General features: G+C 41.5%; 1 protein-coding gene across 2 annotated transcripts in view; it reads left to right on the top strand.

Moving 5' to 3' along the window:
• LOC146989304 (myomegalin-like) overlaps positions 1–18,585 on the top strand; it is a 98,250-nt gene that overhangs the window by 62,215 nt on the left and 17,450 nt on the right. For both annotated transcript variants that reach the window (XM_085775248.1, XM_085775247.1), the window contains exons 26-30: positions 9,646–9,929; positions 12,069–12,206; positions 12,809–12,967; positions 16,168–16,497; positions 18,440–18,571. In XM_085775248.1, coding sequence (XP_085631374.1) covers positions 9,646–9,929; positions 12,069–12,206; positions 12,809–12,967; positions 16,168–16,497; positions 18,440–18,571 — 1,043 coding nt within the window. The remainder of the gene's footprint in view (positions 1–9,645; positions 9,930–12,068; positions 12,207–12,808; positions 12,968–16,167; positions 16,498–18,439; positions 18,572–18,585) is intronic.

The raw sequence follows: 18,585 nt of genomic DNA, 5'->3' as shown, positions 1-18,585 counted from the left end.
GTGTATCTCATGCAGGGGAATTTCTTTCTTTCTTTCTTTCTTTCTTTCTTTCTTTCTTTCTTTCTTTCTTTCTTTCTTTCTTTCTACCCCCTCTATCTCCATCTATCCACCTCTTTCTATCTATCTATCCCCCTCTTTCTTTCTTTCTTTCTTTCTTTCTACCCCCTTTCTCTGTCTTTTTACTCCCTTCTTTTTTCTTTCTTTCTTTCTTTCTTTCTTTCTTTCTTTCTGTCTTTTTACTAATTTCTTTCTTTCTTTCTTTCTTTCTACCCCCTCTATCTCCATCTATCTACCTCTTTCCATCTATCTATCCCCCTCTTTCTTTCTTTCTTTCGTTCTTTCTTTCTTTCTTTCTTTCTTTTTGTCTTTCTGCACCCTTTCTCTGTCTTTTTCTTTCTTTCTTTCTTTCTTTCTTTCTTTCTTTCATTTTGTCTTTCTACACCCTTTCTCTGTCTTTTGGTGAAGTTTGTTTCACCCGACGTTTGTCAAACATAAAACATAAAACTTTTTTCACCGATAATAACAGAAGATGAGATTTGAGGTTGAAGTTGCTGTGACTTATCGCTGCGTTATGAAACCTCCCAAAAAGAAAAAGTCCTTTGCCATCACAGAGCTGCAGGGCCGAGCTACAACTGGGCCGCCCCCCCTCCTCCCACCACCACCACCACCACCACCCCCCATTCCCCCGAGCCGCGGGGCATTGGTGACCAGCTGATGTTTCTGAGCACAGACTTTAACGGTGCAGTTGATTGGTCAGCTAATTAGGCAGAGACACGACGACGAGGGGACAAACAGAGTTACACAAGAGTTCAGCTGCAGGCGGCGAGCTGCTGCTGGTCTGGTGGTGGTGTTACAGCAGAACCAGGAGTCAGACTCAGTAAAGGGATAGTTCACCCAAATTGAAATTTCCCCCTCATGTGGACTAAGGGCTGGGAGAAGTTTCAGAGTCCTCCGTGGCTTCTCTGAGTTACAGCGGGGTCTCGGCGTAGCAGTGCATGTCCATATGACGGTTGCAAATGGATACCAACTGTCTTCGTAACAAAAAGACACACCAAAAAACATCCAAATACCTCCATAGTGCTCATCTGTAATGTCCATTTTGTATTAGCCCCGAAATGCGGAATTGTCCCGAAAAAAATTAAATAAGTCTATATTTCAAGCTTGTTTGGACGAACCGGTAAGAGGAGCTTCGAGAAGTTTCCGCTACAAACAAGCTTGAAAAATATTTTTTCGGGACATCAATCCTCATCAACCTAGCCGGCATGTTTTTACCAATTGTGGAGTTGTTTTAGTTTGTTTACTACAGTTATAAACAATAAGTGAGCTATAGCTGAACTCTCCTGTCCAATCTGATTGGATGACTCTGTTGTGATGATTCATTTAGCTTCATTTCTGCAGCTCATCTCCCCCTGGTGGCCAAAAGAAGCACAACACAGTGACAAACACATTTAGTCACATGTTTCGCCGACGACACCTGATTCTCTTCTATAACACGACGCTTTGATTTATTCTCACCAGGGAGAGACGGAGAGAATCAGACAGCTGCTGTAAAAGTGTAAAAATTGTTTAGTTTAGTTTAGTTTAGTTTAGTTAAGTTTAATTTAGTGTGTTTATTTCGGTCTTGTAAAAACAAGTACAATAGACAAATATAAAAGTATAGATACAAAACAAAACAAAAACACAACAAAGCAATACAATGCACTTTGACCGAAAAGGTGTAGGCTGAAGCATCAGCTTATTTTGCCTAATTTAACATCTTCCGTTCACTCATTTAAAAAAAAAAATTTGACAGAACAAAATATTATATTATTATTTACTTTATACATAATTTGAGCAGTTTTATAGCCCACAAGATCATTGAATTTTAAGGTCTGTAGGTTTATGAAAAATGTTTTTGTTGAGTCTGGATAATCAGCCCTGTTGATGATCCTTATTGCTCTCTTTTGTAATATGAAAATTGGTTTTGTAATAGTTTTATACGGTACGTTACGTACGTATGCCCCCAGACCACTATGCAATAAGTCATATATGGCTCAACAAATGTTCGCTACAATAAATGTAAGTGAGTAAAAATAATAAATAAAGAGTAAATAAAAGTGGTGATGTCACCGTCACGTCGCTCGGCTGCTTTTAACCCCGTGATGCTGTCGCCGGGTAGAACAGGGTGAGAGCGAGGCCTGCAGCAGCAGATGGTGCAGCAGATGTGGAGGAGAATTACACAGTGAGTTTCTGTTTCTACGACAGCCGTGTGATTGATGATGATGGTGATGATGGACACTGGTTTGATCTGAGCTGAGCTGGATGAACTGGTGCTGCATCACGCGCTCAGGGATATTCAATTCAATGAATCTTTATTTACACTCGGAGAAGACGACAGAACACAGTTTATGTGAAAAACACTGTGAGTCAGACGAGTAGAGCTGCAAACTAAACTGCAAACTAAACTAATCGATTTTTAAATAAATCATCAACTATATTTTGATAATCTAATAATCAGTTTGAGTAGTTTTTTGAAGAAAAAAAAGTCAAAATTCTCTGATTTCAGCTTCTTAAATTCAGATTCAGATTCAGATATTTTATTCATGTATTTAGCAAGAAAATGTCTTACAGATGAGCAGTTGCAACAGGAAACCCCAAAGAAGCAGAAACGGCTTATAAATGGGGGACCCAAGCAGTCAACATTGTGAATATTTCTGGTTTCTTTGTTGCTTTACGACAATAAACTGAGTCTCTCTTTGGTTTGAGGACAAAACAAGACATTTGAGTTTGTTATTTTAAAACATTTTTTAACATTTTATTGACCACAACAACTAATCTTTTAATTAATCGTTTAAATAATCGACAGATTAATCGATAATGAAATGATGAATAATCATTAGTTGCAGCCCTACAGACGAGTTCCACAAAGTTAAAGGGCAAATAACAAAAAAAAAAAAGAAAATAGACAGTGGTGTTTTCTGACTGTAGAAATAAACACACATTTATCTTTCTGTGTGTGTGTGTGTTAGAGAGAGTGTGTGTGTGCGTGCTGGTGGCGTAATGCATAGCGCTGCCGAGGCTTTTGCCGGCTGCGTTGGGCTCGGGGCCATGTTGACATGGCTTCTAATCAGGTTAAGTTATTAAGACCTCGAATGGGGAGGGAACTAGGTCAGGAGCAGCTAACCGCAGAGAGAGAGGGAGGGAGGGAGGGAGGAGGGGAAGGGGGGAGGAGGAGGAGAGAGGAGGGAGGAGGGAGAATGTGATTGGATGCAGAGCAGCGATGATGCTGCAGCACATGGAGCTCTGAGTTTATCTTCATCCTGTGGACGGAGATGAGACAACGATGATGTTTCTCTTGAACTTCTCTGAGGCGTGAAGCTCCTAGATCCTCGTCCTCCTTCTTCTCCTTCTTCTCCTTCTTTTTGTGGATATTATTATTGTTTTTACGGTTTCCTTGGAGACAGGACGGACAGACACGACACGTCTTCTTCACTTCGTCTCTTCCCTTCGCTCCTCTTCGTCCGGCCAAGTGTCTCCGTCCTGCATCAGAGCAAAGTGACACGTGCTTTTTCTGCTTTTCTGCTTTTCTGTTCTTTCATTCATTCATTCATTCAGCTGCTGTTGGAGCGTGAACACACACACACACACACACACACACACACATGAGCCCCGAGGACACGGACATCCTGCGTTAACATACTGTACATCCCTCCATCAGCCTCCTCCCTCTTTACGCTGCTCCTCCGTCATCATCATCCTCTTCCTCCTCCTCTTCCTCCTCTCTGCTGCTGCTGGTGAAACCTCCGTCTGGTTTTCCTCTCTTCACTTCTCTGCTGTCGACGAGTTGTCACAAGTGAAAACTGAGCTTTTTAGTTGTATTTTGTAGTATTTAATTTTTGTATTGGAGCTGGTTCTGTATTGATCCTCTGCTCGGCAGCTGCAGCAGCGTCCCAACGATCCCACGTTCAAATCCCGTTAAATCCTGTTGAATCTGAGATCGGACAAAAGAAAAAGAAAAAAAAAAGAAACTGGATTTGGATTTTTTATTTTTTATTATTCTAACTTCAGCTTCAACTGCTTGAACCTGCTTTGGGATCTGTTTTGGGGGGTGACCACCTGTAGTCACACCCCCAACACACACACACACACACACACTCCCAGTCTGTGTGAGTGTGAGCCTGCCTCTCAGTGGGAAGTCTAAATCTGATCTGGATTTACTCAGCTGTCCACCTGATCGTCCTCACTCGTCTCTTTATCCGTCTGTCACGCTCATCAGCTCCATCGGCTCGGTCGCAGCAGCGGTCAGTCAGTCGTCGCCTCGGACACCAAGCTAATGAGCCGCGCTCCGTTTCCTCTGGACGACGAAGCCGACAAGAGAAAAGAAACTAAGAAACTACGACTGACAGAGTTGTAGAAGAACTAAGAGTCTGAGTAAAGGAGGAAAAGGAGCAGGATGAGCGGTCAGTAGCTACACAGACAGACAGAGGAGCAGGAGGAGGTGCAGATGGCTCCCCTGTGGAAGGCCATGCTGTCGAAGAGCAGCCCGCTCTACAGAGAATCCCTGTTCTCCTTCTCCCTGTGGGAGTGGAAGGCTCAGGAGAGAGAGCTGCTGCTGCTCCGCAAGCAGACGGAGCGGGAGAGGAGGGCGCTGCTCGCACAGCTCGACAAGTAAGACCCTGACCCCCGACCCCCGTGACCTCTGACCTCTGATCCCTGACCCTGACCCTCAACCACCTCTGGATAGAGATCGTACACTGCAAAAACTCAAAATCTTTCCAAATATTTGTTATATTTCTTGTCAAAATGTCTCATTTCTAGTCAAAACTAATCTCTTTTCACTCAAAAATGAGACTCATCACCTAAAAATGAACTTGTTTTTAGATCATTTTCACTTGTTTCAAATAATTTTTACTTGAAATAAGTAGAAAAATCTGCCAGTGAAAGCAAGTTGTTTTTTGTGCTTGTAATAAGGAAGAAAAACTTGCTCCACTATCAGATTTTTCTACTTATTTCAAGTGAAAATCTGCTTGAAAGAAGTAAAAAGTGTCTAAAAACAAGCTGCTTTTTAATGTGATGAGTCTTATTTTAAGTAGAATGAGATTTGTTTTGACTAGAAATGAGACATTTTGACTAGAAATAAGACAAATATTCTTGGAAAGATTTTGAGTTTCTGCAGTGTAGCTACAGACCCAGAGTCAGCGCCTGGTTAGGTCGGTCTGGTCCAATAGTTACTGTCTGTGGTTCTATTATGGGCTGTGGCAATCATTCTTTTAAAATAAACTCCCAGCAACATATTGAAAAAAAAGAAGAACTGAACTAGTTCATTTTTGGAACCGTGAACTTAGTTCAAAGTTTTAATGTATGAACTATTGAACTGAACTTTGAACTAGTTGATGTTAGTTGAACACTGCACATGTTGGGACTATTTCTTTTGTCAGAAAACAGCGTATCCATCCGCTCGGTACGACTCTGGCTCTGGCTTTAGTCTGTTGAAATGTTGAAATGTTTCATGATGGTGTTGTTAAAGGTGTTGGTTCAGTTCAGTTCAGTCTTTATGGCTCAACATGTCGGACTGATGTGTGAACACAGTGAAACCGTCTTCATGTTCAACTTCAGTGTTGACTGCATCTGTTCCAAGAGGAAAATGCACAACAGAAGAAACACAACTTTGTGTGTTTGTTAAGACGGCTGCATGAGGAGAAATCACATCATTCTCATTAATTAGAGGTGTTTAGTTTGTTACAGTGAGATAAAGGCAGCGTGTGTTTACAGTGTTGACTCGTTGTTACGACGTCTCCAATGGAAACTGGGATGTGATGAGCATCAGCAGATGGAAAACTACTGTAGACGTTCACTGGGTCTCATTCATGAAACGTGAGCAGCACGGATTTGTGTGTAAACCCTGAGCAGCGCAAATTTACGTGGATTTCCGCATTCATCAATCTTTTAGTAGTGCTGATTTTTTCGTAGCTACTCACAAAATCTACACCTGCTCCGGACTGTGTGTAGCGCTTGTGTAAATGTAAGAATGCAAATAAATACTGCTTGTCACTGTTGAAAATTACAATTTTAATCTGTATTACTCTCTCTCATGTTCAAAATACGCCGACGCCTTTGAAACACGTAATTTAAACATGACAAACAATTAGAAATATTTGGAGAGAGAGACGTTTTAGGGATCGGACACGCACAAACACGTCAAGGCTCCATCTAATGATGATAATAATCTGATATAAAACCGGAAAAAACTTTTTTGTGTTGCAACACGCTCGGTGGACGCACACTTCACCCTGCGCAGCAGCGCAGTCGGCACCAGTTTGGATGGAGCTGTGACAGACGGCTGGTGCTTCTGTAACAATATAACCTGTTACCTGCCTATATAACTTCATGTGTTGATCCAACCATGCTCCTCTACAGCTGAGGCTGTGAAGAGCCTCCTCCTCCCGTCGCTGCTGTAGCTCTGGAGTTGTGTGTATTTTTTTTTTTTTCATGTTTCATATCGAACTATTCTGGCTTTACTTCTTAAACGGTTCTTTAATAAACCAAGGATAGGCCTACTTAATTCACTAAATCTGTTTCTTCCCTCCAGCCTTTGACCTGTTCCAGTCACACCACTACTAACAGAAGACAATTAAATATTTGTTCTGGACTCCACTTCACCCAAAATGACTTCGATCCGTGATCTCTCTTTTTTCTCTCTCTCCCTCTTTCCTCGTTTGCGTCATGGCCGCAGGTGAGCTGGATGCACCTACCTCCTAATATGGTGGTCAGGATCTCCTTATATGGCTATTCATGTATGGAGATCTATGCTAATTGCTGATCACCGGGGGCGTGTTGTTAGTTTACGATGGGTGGGCATTCATGAAGTTACACACGTGTTTACGATCAAATCTGAGTTTCCCGCACCGTTCATGAATCCGGAGTAGAGTTTTAGTAGAGTGAGCTTTTATGTGCAAATCTACACACAGATTTACTCACGTTTCATGAATGAGACCCACTGTGTTTAGTGTGTGTGTGTGTGTGTGTGTGTGTGTGTGTGTGTGTGTGTGTGTGTGTGTGTGTGTGTTACTGTAGTATGAGCCAGTCATTGATCCAGATGAGACGACCTTCACCTCGGCTTCTGTCAGCGACATGTCAGCGTTAATTAACTCAGCTGTAGGGGAAACAACCTGGCTCCTACTGTATGTTCTCTACACGATGAAGCGGTTCGCCCCTTTACCGTGTCCCTCCAGAAACACTTCCTGTTGATGGAGCAGTTAAAGAGTTGAGTCCATCTCCAAACAGCTGGATGAAGAGTTTAAAGCGCAGAGCGTCACTCTCTAAGTCTTAAGAAGCTTCTGGTGCAGCAGCAGCAACAGATCAGATCAGCAGCAGGTGACTCACACACCTGCTGCATCGCTGCTCATTAATGAGATTTATCCTCAGAGTCACAAGGCAGCTCAGCTTCTGTTCCTCTTCGTCATCTTTCTCTTCTTCTTCTTCTTACATGGTGAATTTTACACAGCACCATTGCTTTTTTAGAGCAACAGGAGGAAAAGGCTCCGCACACTGATCAAACATGGCAATGTCCACCAGAGATTAACGGATGCAACAAAGATTTAATGGTCCATCAACAAAAAAAGTGCGACCATGGTGATAAAATAAAATAAAGAAACAAAAATAAGTAAGACAAAACCGTTTCGGCCTACACAGCCATCTTCAGTCTGTCTTAAGGGGCAAATCACACAGTGTGCTCTATTTGTAGATTGAGTCAAACAGTGGCTGTGTTCGAAACCGCATACTTCTCCTACTACTCGTACTACTCATACTAACGGTTTGAGTATGCAGTATGTTCACACTGCGCAGTATGCGATTTGCAGTAGGCGAGAAGTTCCCGGATGCATACTAGATTCGGCCGAAATGTTGAGTATACATCATGAGGTCACTACTCATACTCAAACTACCCAAGATGCAACGCAACGTGACGTCAAGGACCACCTCTTCCTTGCTTTTTTTTTTTTTTCTTTATTTAAGTGTTCAAAGTGTACAAAAAGTGTCAAACACTGACACATAACACAACACGAGAGCTGTTTCATATTCAGAAAGACAATGGATAAAATAAATAAATACAGCAAGGATCTCATTCAAATAAGTAGAAAATGAAGAAAATTAGACAAACAGAAACAAAACAAAAATAAACAAATATTGTCATGTCAATACATAGGTGTGTAATAATCACTGTTAACAAATTCCATTAAATGTCAGGAAGTACAATAAATACCTTTTCATAGTTTTCTAAAAAAGTTGTGTTCTTTTTATTTTTAACTAAGGCTAGGGATTTATAGAGAGAATTGAATTCAATTAAAAAATGAGAAAAGGTTGGTTTGGAGGTTGCAAACTTTTGCTTATGAATAAAGTATTTACCAAATAAAATGAAAAAATTAACTAAATACTGAAGACTCCTGTTCTTCTTATTTTCATAATAACATATAACATCTTTAAGGGAGAAGCAGTATGACCTGTTTACATGGGAGAAAATATAAGAACACAAGTCTGACCAAAATGTCATTGTTACATTACATGCAAAAAACAGATGATTTAAAGTTTCTTCAGTATGGTCAGTGAAATCAGCTTCAGGGCGGCTGATTTCGGCTCGGGCAGGAGCGAAACGCATTGTGGGTTATCATAGTACGCAGCAGTGTGAACGCTCTGCATACTGTATGATCGATTAGTATGTAGTATGGAGTATGGAAGTATGCAGTATGGAAGTATGTAGTATGGAGTATGTGGTTTCGAACACAGCCAGTGTGTGGATCCATACATGTTCCAGGGCCACATCTTGTACCACAGGGTGAAACCTGAGACTATTGAAACAATTAGAGTATAATAAAACCTGGTACACCCTGATTTAGTTACTTTGCTTTTTTATCTCGCCCGAAGTCAGCTGAGATAGGCTCCAGCTCACCCGTGACCCTAGTGCAGGATAAGCGGTATAGAAAATGAATGAATGAATGCTTTTTTACAAATACTTTTATCTCTACTCTTATGTCTATTTTAACCCTTTCTGTCGCCCCCCTCGTGAAACAGTGTTTCATGCTTTTAGCGAGTGTACGAGACTCTTTTAACGAATGTTTTTAATCTTTTCAATGAAACTTTTTGCAAAACAGTGTTTATTTATGGTGTAAGAGAGCGAAGCAGAAGAAATGGCAGCTTCTGAACTTCATGTTGGGCGAAGCGAAGCGAAGCTGGCCACGTGTGTGTCCAGATAGAGGAAGCTGGGTCAGAAGGAGGCAGCCTGAGCCTCAGTCTGGTGCTGCAGGGTGAAGTTCAGACTGAGTTCAGGTTTTATAAGATGATCCATGACCTGGACCGTTTGGAGCATATTTGGTGTCATAACAACATTCTTTACACTGTTGTTAATGATGAGCTGCAGTTTGCACATTTTCTCTCTGAGTAGTAGCCTCGTGATTTAGATATTTATCAGCTCTATTTATTTGGATGTAAATTAGCGCTGTCTCTTGGCCACTGCAACACTTCAGCAACTGGAAACTTGAAACAGTCAAGTGGTTTGGAATCAAATGAACAAAGTACTAATGTCTCTTTGTGTGTGTGTGTGTGTGTGTGTGTGTGTGTGTGTGTGTGTGTGTGTGTGTGTGTGTGTGTGTGTGTGTGTGTGTGTGTGTGCAGGCTGAGCAAGGAGCTGCAGCAGAAGGACAAAGTCATCGAGTCTCTTCGCGCCAAACTGAACCAGCATCATCATCATCATCAGCAGCAGCATCACTCTAACCGCTCCGACACGCCGTGCAGCAGCCACGCCCTCTCCGACATCACCGACCAATCAGATGATCGCATCTCCTACGTGTCCGACGAGCAGGGGTCCACCAACGAGGACCTGGAGCTCTGCTCCGACGGGGACGCCGCCAGCGAGCTCGGTGCCGAGGACGGAGGGACGTCCCCCAGAGTCGGCACAGGTCAGATTCTGGGCTGTTTTACTTCATTTACTTCATGTTCTCTTTCAGAATAAAGGGAAGAAATGATAGAAATCAATTCAGTTCATTTGTCACTTTCATGAGAAACCATTTGTTTAACATGGGAGCGAGAAGCCGTTCTCCCTGTCATGTTGTATGCAAAGATAAGAAAAGATAAAAGAGATTAAAAAAAGAGGCATGTTTAAAACAAGACAGTAATTCTAAAATTTCTAGAAAGACAGCAACGTTTTGTTGAATAAATTAATAGTTAGGAATAGATAAAATTACAAAAAGTACATTATATAGTATTTTCTCATTGACAGAGTGATGAAAAGAGATATACAAAATCCCCTTTGTAAGAACGTAAGACTCTAAAACTGTCTGTCAACAAAATAAAACAAGAATTTTGAAAGTGGCTTTATCCATTGTTCAGATTCCTGTTCTGGAAATGTATGCAAATTGGTGCATATTTAATTAGATATTGCCTCATTTACATATTTAAACATACAATTTTACACACAAAATGTATAATACAAAAAATAAGCAATAAACTTGGGAAGTTTAATGGTGTTATCTGTTAATTTAATATTTTACCCTATTCACCTGTGGTGTCTCACCTTAACAGTAAGAATTGGAAACGCGAAAAAAAACAAAACATAGAACTTTTAAAAATCAAAATAAAACCCAAAATAGTGAAAATTGAAAACATTAAACATACAATTAAAAGTGGGGCTTCTTCTTCTTCTTTGAACTTGGCGGTTGATATGACAACAAACAGGTCACACGTCCCCAACTAAACTTTTATTTTGTAGTAATGAGTAATGAAGATGGTTAAGGGGAGTGTATCGGAGTAAAAATACTCATTTTATTTAGGAAATGTAGTGGAGTAAAAATAAAAGTTGTGAGAAATTGTAATAAAGTAAAGTACAGACACGTGAAAATTCTACTTAAGTACAGTAAGTATTTGTACTTCATTACATTACAACACTGTATTACGACGGAGTATTAGGGCCACATTGAGAAAAAACTAAACAAAACACAGACTTTGAGAATAAAGTCATAAATTTACCAGAATATAGTCGTAAATTACGAGAATAAAGTCGTACATTTACGATTTTATCCTCGAAGTTTGTGATTTTTTTATTTGTCAATGTGGCCCTAATATATGTACATGTACATATATAATCCAAGATTGAGATTTTAAATTCTTAAAAAGAGCTCAGCAGTTCTGCTGGTAGTTAGTTCCAGTTGTTGCAGCATCACAGCTAAATGCTGCTTCATAAATATCTTTTTTTTTTCTCCTCGCTTTTAATTGTATGTTTAATGTTTCACAATTTTACTATTTTGGGTATATTTTTGTTTTTCGTTTCCAATTCCTACTTTTAAAGGACAATTCCAGTCAAATTCAACCTGGGGCTCTAGTTTCCTCATGTTTTAGGTCTAACAGAAAGAATCTAGTTTGATCTCTAGAGAATGCATTTCCTGAAGGAAATACGGGTGAATGCTGAAAGCTGGAAGCTGAATGAGCTGAATAAATTGTTGAAACTATGCTGAATTAAGTTAAGAAACTGCTGAAGAAATCTTGAAGAGATGAAACAATATATGAAGAATACGAAATGGTTTGAAATTACTTGAATTGTTGAAGATCAGTATGAAGAAATTGAAAGTCTGAAGTCTACTCAGATTTACTTAAAACTGACAGTTTGAAAACATGTTTGAACCATTACTAATGTAGATTAAACAATATCTGAAGAGTAAAAGTAGGAGATGAAAGATGGAGGATGTATGAAATGGGTGGTAATTACTTGAATTAGTGAAGAATAGTATGAATGAATTGAAAGGTTAAAGTGCACTCAGATTTATTTAAAACAGTTTGAAAACAGTTTTTGAACCATTACTAATAGATGAAACAATATCTGAAGTGTAAAAGTAGAATAATATAGAAGTAGTTACAATCCGTTAAAGGGCAGAATAACTAAAAATAACTACAACATCTGAAGGGTAAAAGTTAAACATGTTAATAAAAAGTTTGAGGAAAATGTAGAAATCCTGCATATTTATAGTTTAGAGATCAATCTAGTTTGAACTCTGTGGTCAAACGTCAGACGTCCATCGTGTCATCGTGTGTCCTCTCGTCCCCAGACTGCGTCTCCCCCGGCAACAGCTCCATGTCCCTCCATCCGTCCGTCCCTCCATCCGTCACCTCCTCCCTCAGCTGTCCCAGCATGCATTGCTCCGGCTCGCCGCTGCACAATCCTGCAGACACGCAGAGCCAGACAGGTAGGGGAGGGGCCTGTGACTTCCTGCCTTCTCTAAGCTCCGCCCACTTTTCACTCCATCTTTATTGTGTCACTCTTCCACTCTTCTTCTTTTTTTTTTTAGAAACTTTATGAAGTCAGCATGGTGCAATACAATTCAATACACCAACAGAACATCGCCAGGGGGTTTCAATACAGACAATACAATGCAGAGACAAGCTTTCATACAAAAACATTGTAAAGTGTACATAAATTCAAAGTTTTTATAGCTTTCATGTTGATGGATTTTTTAATAGACTTAATGTATTGTTTGGCTTCATTTTCAAAAATAAGAAAAAGTGGATTTTGATTAGTGTAACGACATTTATGAATGTGCCATTTGGCTAATTGTATAATAAGATTGATGATATAGTATTGTTTTTCTTTAGAAGATGGATTGTCAGTGAAGCCAAACAATAGGCTACACGTTTAAAGCTGCAGGGAAAAAACAGGTTCAATCCAAAAACAAATCAGGTTACAAATTTCTTCCCATAATTTAGTTGAGAAAGGGCAAGACCAAAATAAATGAAAAACATCTTTCTTCCACTCTTCTTCCTCTTCTCCTCCTCCTTCCTCTTCCTGCAGCTCCATCCTCCCTCCTCCCCTCCGCCCCCCTCCCTCCTCCCTTCCCTCTTTCCCTTTCCCGTTCCCATCCCGCTGCCATCCCACTGAGAACTCCCTTCTCCCTGGCCGAGGTTCACCAGGAGCTGCAGATGTTGCAGAGGCAGCTGGGCGACAGTGAGAGTGCGTCGCTCTGACTCGTGCACGAGAGTGTGTGTGTGAAACTAACAGTGTGAAGCTCAGAACGAAGTCAAAGCATCGTGATAAAACACAGAAACATTATTTGTTAATTATAGAGAAGCAGATTATATTCATTTATTCTTTATTTGTTCCTTAGCCTACATGAAAGTGTAGAGTACAATACAATATGATGTTGCACAAATCCATAATTACATTCAAAATCAACACTTTTCATGATCTGAAAGGAGCAGTAAGAAGAATATAATTCTTATTTTCAGTACGTCTGCCCCTTAAACTTAAACTTAAAGGATCTTACATGTTCTGTCACTTCCAGTCACCTACACCGTCGGTTACATCCACAAAAAACAAAACATATAAGTTCATTTACAAGACCAAAACAACTCAAAACTTTAACATCCAGTCAAATTTTCAATGCATTTTTTCCTCATTTAAATCAAAAATATCTGTGCAACTCTTCCAGTCATTCCACAGTTTTACTATGCATTTGTTTTGAATATTCTCAGGCAATACTTTGTTTTTGGCTTTAAACATAACTAACAGTGTCTGCATTTATAATATATAATACCTCTAACCCTGACTTTGGAAATAAAATATTGGTTTGTTATCTAAATTCAGCTAACTGCTCTTTTCTTCACTAAACACAATGGCAGTGTACGTGTTTCCCCACACTTATAACTGAACAGTACAACATTCTCATTGTATTGTAATGAAAAACATACTTAATATAATATTATTATTATTCATTTTCCTTCTCTGTTTCTTTCAAGATTTGCTTTTATTGTTTTGTTTGGTCAATACATAAATGAAATAATCAAGTTCTATCTCCCTCAGCTTCAGAGGGAGCTGAGTGAGAGCTGCAGAGAAACAGATTAAACACAGAGGTGGAAATAATTCTTCTGAAATTAAATAATGCAAATTAGTTTTCTGCACCACTGACTCCAGGTCTGTTAATGAATCAGATTCAGATTCATTTAATTCTCCCGAGTGGGAAAGTTCAAACTAAACAGAGAGGAAACAAGTGCAGCAACAAAAATCAAACTGGTTCATGAGGGATCGACTGACGCTGCTGCTGCTGATCAGCTTTAACAATCCACTCGTCCTCGTGTCTTTCTCTCCCTCCTCCTCCTCCTCCTCCTCCTCCTCCTCCTCCTCCTCCTCCATCATTGTCTCTCTCTCTCTCTCATTAATCGACTCCGCTCGATGCCTAACGAGCTCTGAGCTCAGCTGGAGGATTTGCTGTGATTTGCCTGAAACGCTGATGAGAGACGAAGCTCATTAACAAACTCGTTCTCTGTCGGAGGAAATCCCTTCATCCCTCTCTCCTCTTCCTCTCTCTCTCTCGCTAACACACTGTAACTTTATTAAAGGGATACGCCAACATTTTTTTTTTACGTGTCTTGCCTCACTCCCGAGTCCATGACCAGCAGATAGACACCATCCTTTCCACTGTGCGTGCAGTAACAAGGGAGATAGAGCCGTATCGCCCGTAATTAGCTTATCTCAAACACTGGAAGTGTATAGGTAGTGTTAGCCTGCCTCCTACCTCAAGTCGCTAATTAGCTTAGCTCAAACACTGGAAGTGTATGGGTAGTGTTAGCCTGCCTCCTACCTCAAGTCGCTAATTAGCTTAGCTCAAACACTGGAAGTGTATAGGTAGTGTTAGCCTGCCTCCACCTAAAGTCGCTAATTAGCTTAGCTCAAACACTGGAAGTGTATGGGTAGTGTTAGCCTGCCTCCACCTAAAGTCACTAATTAGCTTAGCTCAAACACTGGAAGTGTATGGGTAGTGTTAGCCTGCCTCCACCTAAAGTCGCTAATTAGCTTAGCTCAAACACTGGAAGCGTATGGGTAGTGTTAGCCTGCCTCCTACCTAAAGTCATCAGAGAAACACTTCAGCAACTCTAAACGGAAACCGGCGGGCCGATCTTCGTCTCAGAGCTGACAAAACTCTCCGGTAAGGCATCTTGAGCGGTCAAATGCCGCTAACGGGACGAGATCGGTCAAAATGGAGGGTTCAAGCAAAGACGCTTTATTTTGGTTCAAGCTAGCTACATCAAGGGTAGCTTAGCTTCCTGTTTCAAAGTAAAAGCACAAATTCTATCGTCATGGTTTTCTGTATGTAAAGGGCAACGGGTGTTTTATTTTATGAAAGTAACCGGAAGTGCGTTGGTCACAACGGCTAGCTTGAGTAGCGCCGAATTCGCCCCAAAATAGTAAACAGCTGGTATTTAGACAAATTAACGACACACTGCTGATCTAAACGGCTACTTTCTCTCCTGAACATGTTTGAAATGTTGATAAAGTGAAATATTTACAGAGTTTAGAGCTAAAATGAAATGATTTCGGCTCGGGTAGGAGGCAGGCTAACACTACCTATACACTTCCAGTGTTTGAGCTAAGCTAATTAGCGACTTTAGGTGGAGGCAGGCTAACAATACCTATACACTTCCAGCGTTTGAGCTAAGCTAATTAGCGACTTTAGGTGGAGGCAGGCTAACACTACCTATACACTTCCAGCGTTTGAGCTAAGCTAATTAGCGACTTTAGGTGGAGGCAGGCTAACACTACCTATACACTTCCAGCGTTTGAGCTAAGCTAATTAGCGACTTTAGGTGGAGGCAGGCTAACACTACCCATACACTTCCAGTGTTTGAGCTAAGCTAATTAGCGACTTTAGGTGGAGGCAGGCTAACACTACCTACACACTTCCAGCGTTTGAGCTAAGCTAATTAGCGACTTTAGGTGGAGGCAGGCTAACACTACCTATACACTTCCAGCGTTTGAGCTAAGCTAATTAGCGACTAGGTAGGAGGCAGGCTAACACTACCTATACACTTCCAGCGTTTGAGCTAAGCTAATTAGCGACTTTAGGTAGGAGGCAGGCTAACACTACCTATACACTTCCAGCATTTGAGCTAAGCTAATTAGCGACTTTAGGTGGAGGCAGGCTAACACTACCCATACACTTCCAGTGTTTGAGCTAAGCTAATTACGGGCGATACGGCTCTATCTCCCTTGTTACTGCACGCACAGTGGAAAGGATGGTGTCTATCTGCTGGTCATGGACTCGGGAGTGAGACAAGACACGGGGGAAAAAAAAAATGTTGGCGTATCCCTTTAATGTTTATCTGTGGTTCCTTCACTCAGTTTGTGTGTTTTGTTGTGTTTTGTTTGCTCTGCAGGATTCTCCACGCCGCAGTCCAAACCTCTGCAGAGTTTCCCCTTCGCCCCCCAGCAGTCGGACCCTTCTGCCTTCCTGCCCCTCTCCTTCCACGGCTACCACCCCCACCACCACCACCTCCTCCACCAGCAGCAGTCTTCTCCGCCGTTCGGCAGCGCCGCCAGCAGCAGCAGCCTCGACGCCAGCTTGGCCATGAAGGCCGGCGCCAGCCTGCTGGAGAGCAGTGCATTGTGGGACGTGGCCTACGGCGGCGGCGGCCCCCGGTCTGTGAGACTCGGGGCCGAGCTGTCGTCAGGATCCTCAGGATACCAGTCTGGGGCCAGCCACACAGGTACAGACCATAGACCAGACATAGAGATATTAAAGGGATAGTTCAACATTTAGTCAAATTGGCCCATTGCCATAATCCCTATAGTCATAGCAGTAGGTTTGTTACCTTTAATTGTCGGATATGAGATAATAACACAACGTTACCAGACAGAGTTGTTTTAGAGGGAAATACAGAGACTGCTTGATGAAAAACTGTCCCTGAAGGCAACGTGCATCAGTGGTTTTGCATGAATTTCCCTCTAAAACAACTCTGTGTGGTAACGTTGTGTTATTATCTCATAGCGTGGTGAATGTGCAGCTCACAACTTGTCCACCAGAGCGTTGTGGAGTTGTTGGATTGTGTATTTGATGAATTTGATGAGGGAAACCAAGAAATCCCATAATGAGCCTCCGTAGCGTAGCTCTGAGCAGCTCACGGCTCTGCTCCGCCGTTCTAAAAACAGCTTGCACCAACAATTAAAGGTAACAAACCTACTGCTATGACTATAGGGATTATGGCAATGGGCCAACCTGCCAAAAATGTTGAACTATCCTTTTAATGCTGATGTGCTGCTGCTGCTGCTACAGACGTGATGCTCAGTGTAGTGGAAGTGCTCCTCCTCTTCCCTGTGGTCCCTGATGTGACTCAGTGACTCATCAGGCTCGTTAGCCTCATTAGCCTCGTTAGCGTCGGCTCTCTGCTGCTGACCAGTGATGACTCAGTCGGTCAGGACCGACTCTGCTGATGTCAGGTCACGTTACGCACAAAAAGCCACGACAGGAAACGTTTAATAACACGAACACGGCCCGACAACTACTACACGTCCTCCTAATTATTCAAATCCACTTCAGCTGACTTTATCTGAAATTCCTGTGCAGATATTTGAGTTTCTAAATAAACCAGATAAGCCAGGTGTTGTGTATGAACTGATGTGCACAGACTGCACAAGACTAATATAGAATAATATGTGTTACCATTGTCCATTACAGGAAGTCAAAGGCTATTTCTTGGTTGAATTTTTATCATTTCTGTCAAGCGTTTTGTGTAGTTTTGTCTGTTATTCTCGTTGGTTTTTGATACAGTTTTACTCACCGTAACCCGTAATCTCTTGTTGATGACAGATAAGACTACACAGATATCACCATGGTAACATGGTAGATGATAAATAACCTTATCCAACGCTCCATGGATTGATTTCTCACCGACTTCTTCGTTGTTGGAAACAGATGATGCACATGGAGGAGAGGAGGGTTAGAGACACAGAGGAGGAGTAGAGAGACCGTTCATCTTTAACGTTTTGAACGGTCTAGATCTTGTGCATTAGGTTTTTTTTAACCTGTGTCTGTCACTACGTTTACATGACACTTGAAAAAACCGAATTATTGCCTTAATCCAACTATAACTGGACAACTGAAGTGCATGTAAACACCTTAGTCCGACTGAAATTAAGACACCCAGATAATGCGATTGGAATTCGATTTTCTCTGTCATGTATTCACCTTAGAGACGGCACAGAGTGGAGCAGAGAAGCCCCCCGAACCCGGCAAAGTAAAGACAAAAACCCAACGTCAGCGCTGATTCAATGCATTTCACACAGCGCGACCAGCAAGAGTGTTTTATTTAAAAAAAAGAGAGAGACAGAGAGAGAGAGAGAGAGATGAAAAAAGGAAGCCTGTATCCTATTCTCAGCGTGAATCTGGCCCAGACTGACACGTCTGGTCGGGAACTGCAGTTGAGAATTTATTATTAAGCTTACTAAGTTGTTTATATTCAGTTATTTACGAGATGACACCGCTGAAACAACAGGTGACACCATGAGGGGGCGATGGACCCCGTCAGTTATTACATTTTCTCAGTTGCATGTAAATTGAGACAAGGACAGAAGTCCGACTTGACTCCAAAATCGAATTTTGAGCCTAGCTCGATTAAGCTCTGCATGTAAACGCACTGTGTGTCTGTGCAGGTTCAGACCTGATGAAGGAACACCTGAGGGAAGTCCGCAGTCTGAGACAGAGACTGGAGGACTCGATCCAGACCAACGACCGGCTCAGACAGCAGCTGGAGGACAGACTGGCCCGGACCGCCACCGAGAAAGGTAGTTGGTAGAAC

Source organism: Trachurus japonicus, chromosome 4, assembly GCF_045865225.1.
Source record: "Trachurus japonicus isolate A0001 chromosome 4, Traja_1.0".
In the NCBI taxonomy this organism is placed as follows: Eukaryota; Metazoa; Chordata; class Actinopteri; order Carangiformes; family Carangidae; genus Trachurus; species Trachurus japonicus.
The sequence above is the reverse complement of the archived record's forward strand: the minus strand, read 5'-3'. Positions and strand labels throughout refer to the sequence as shown.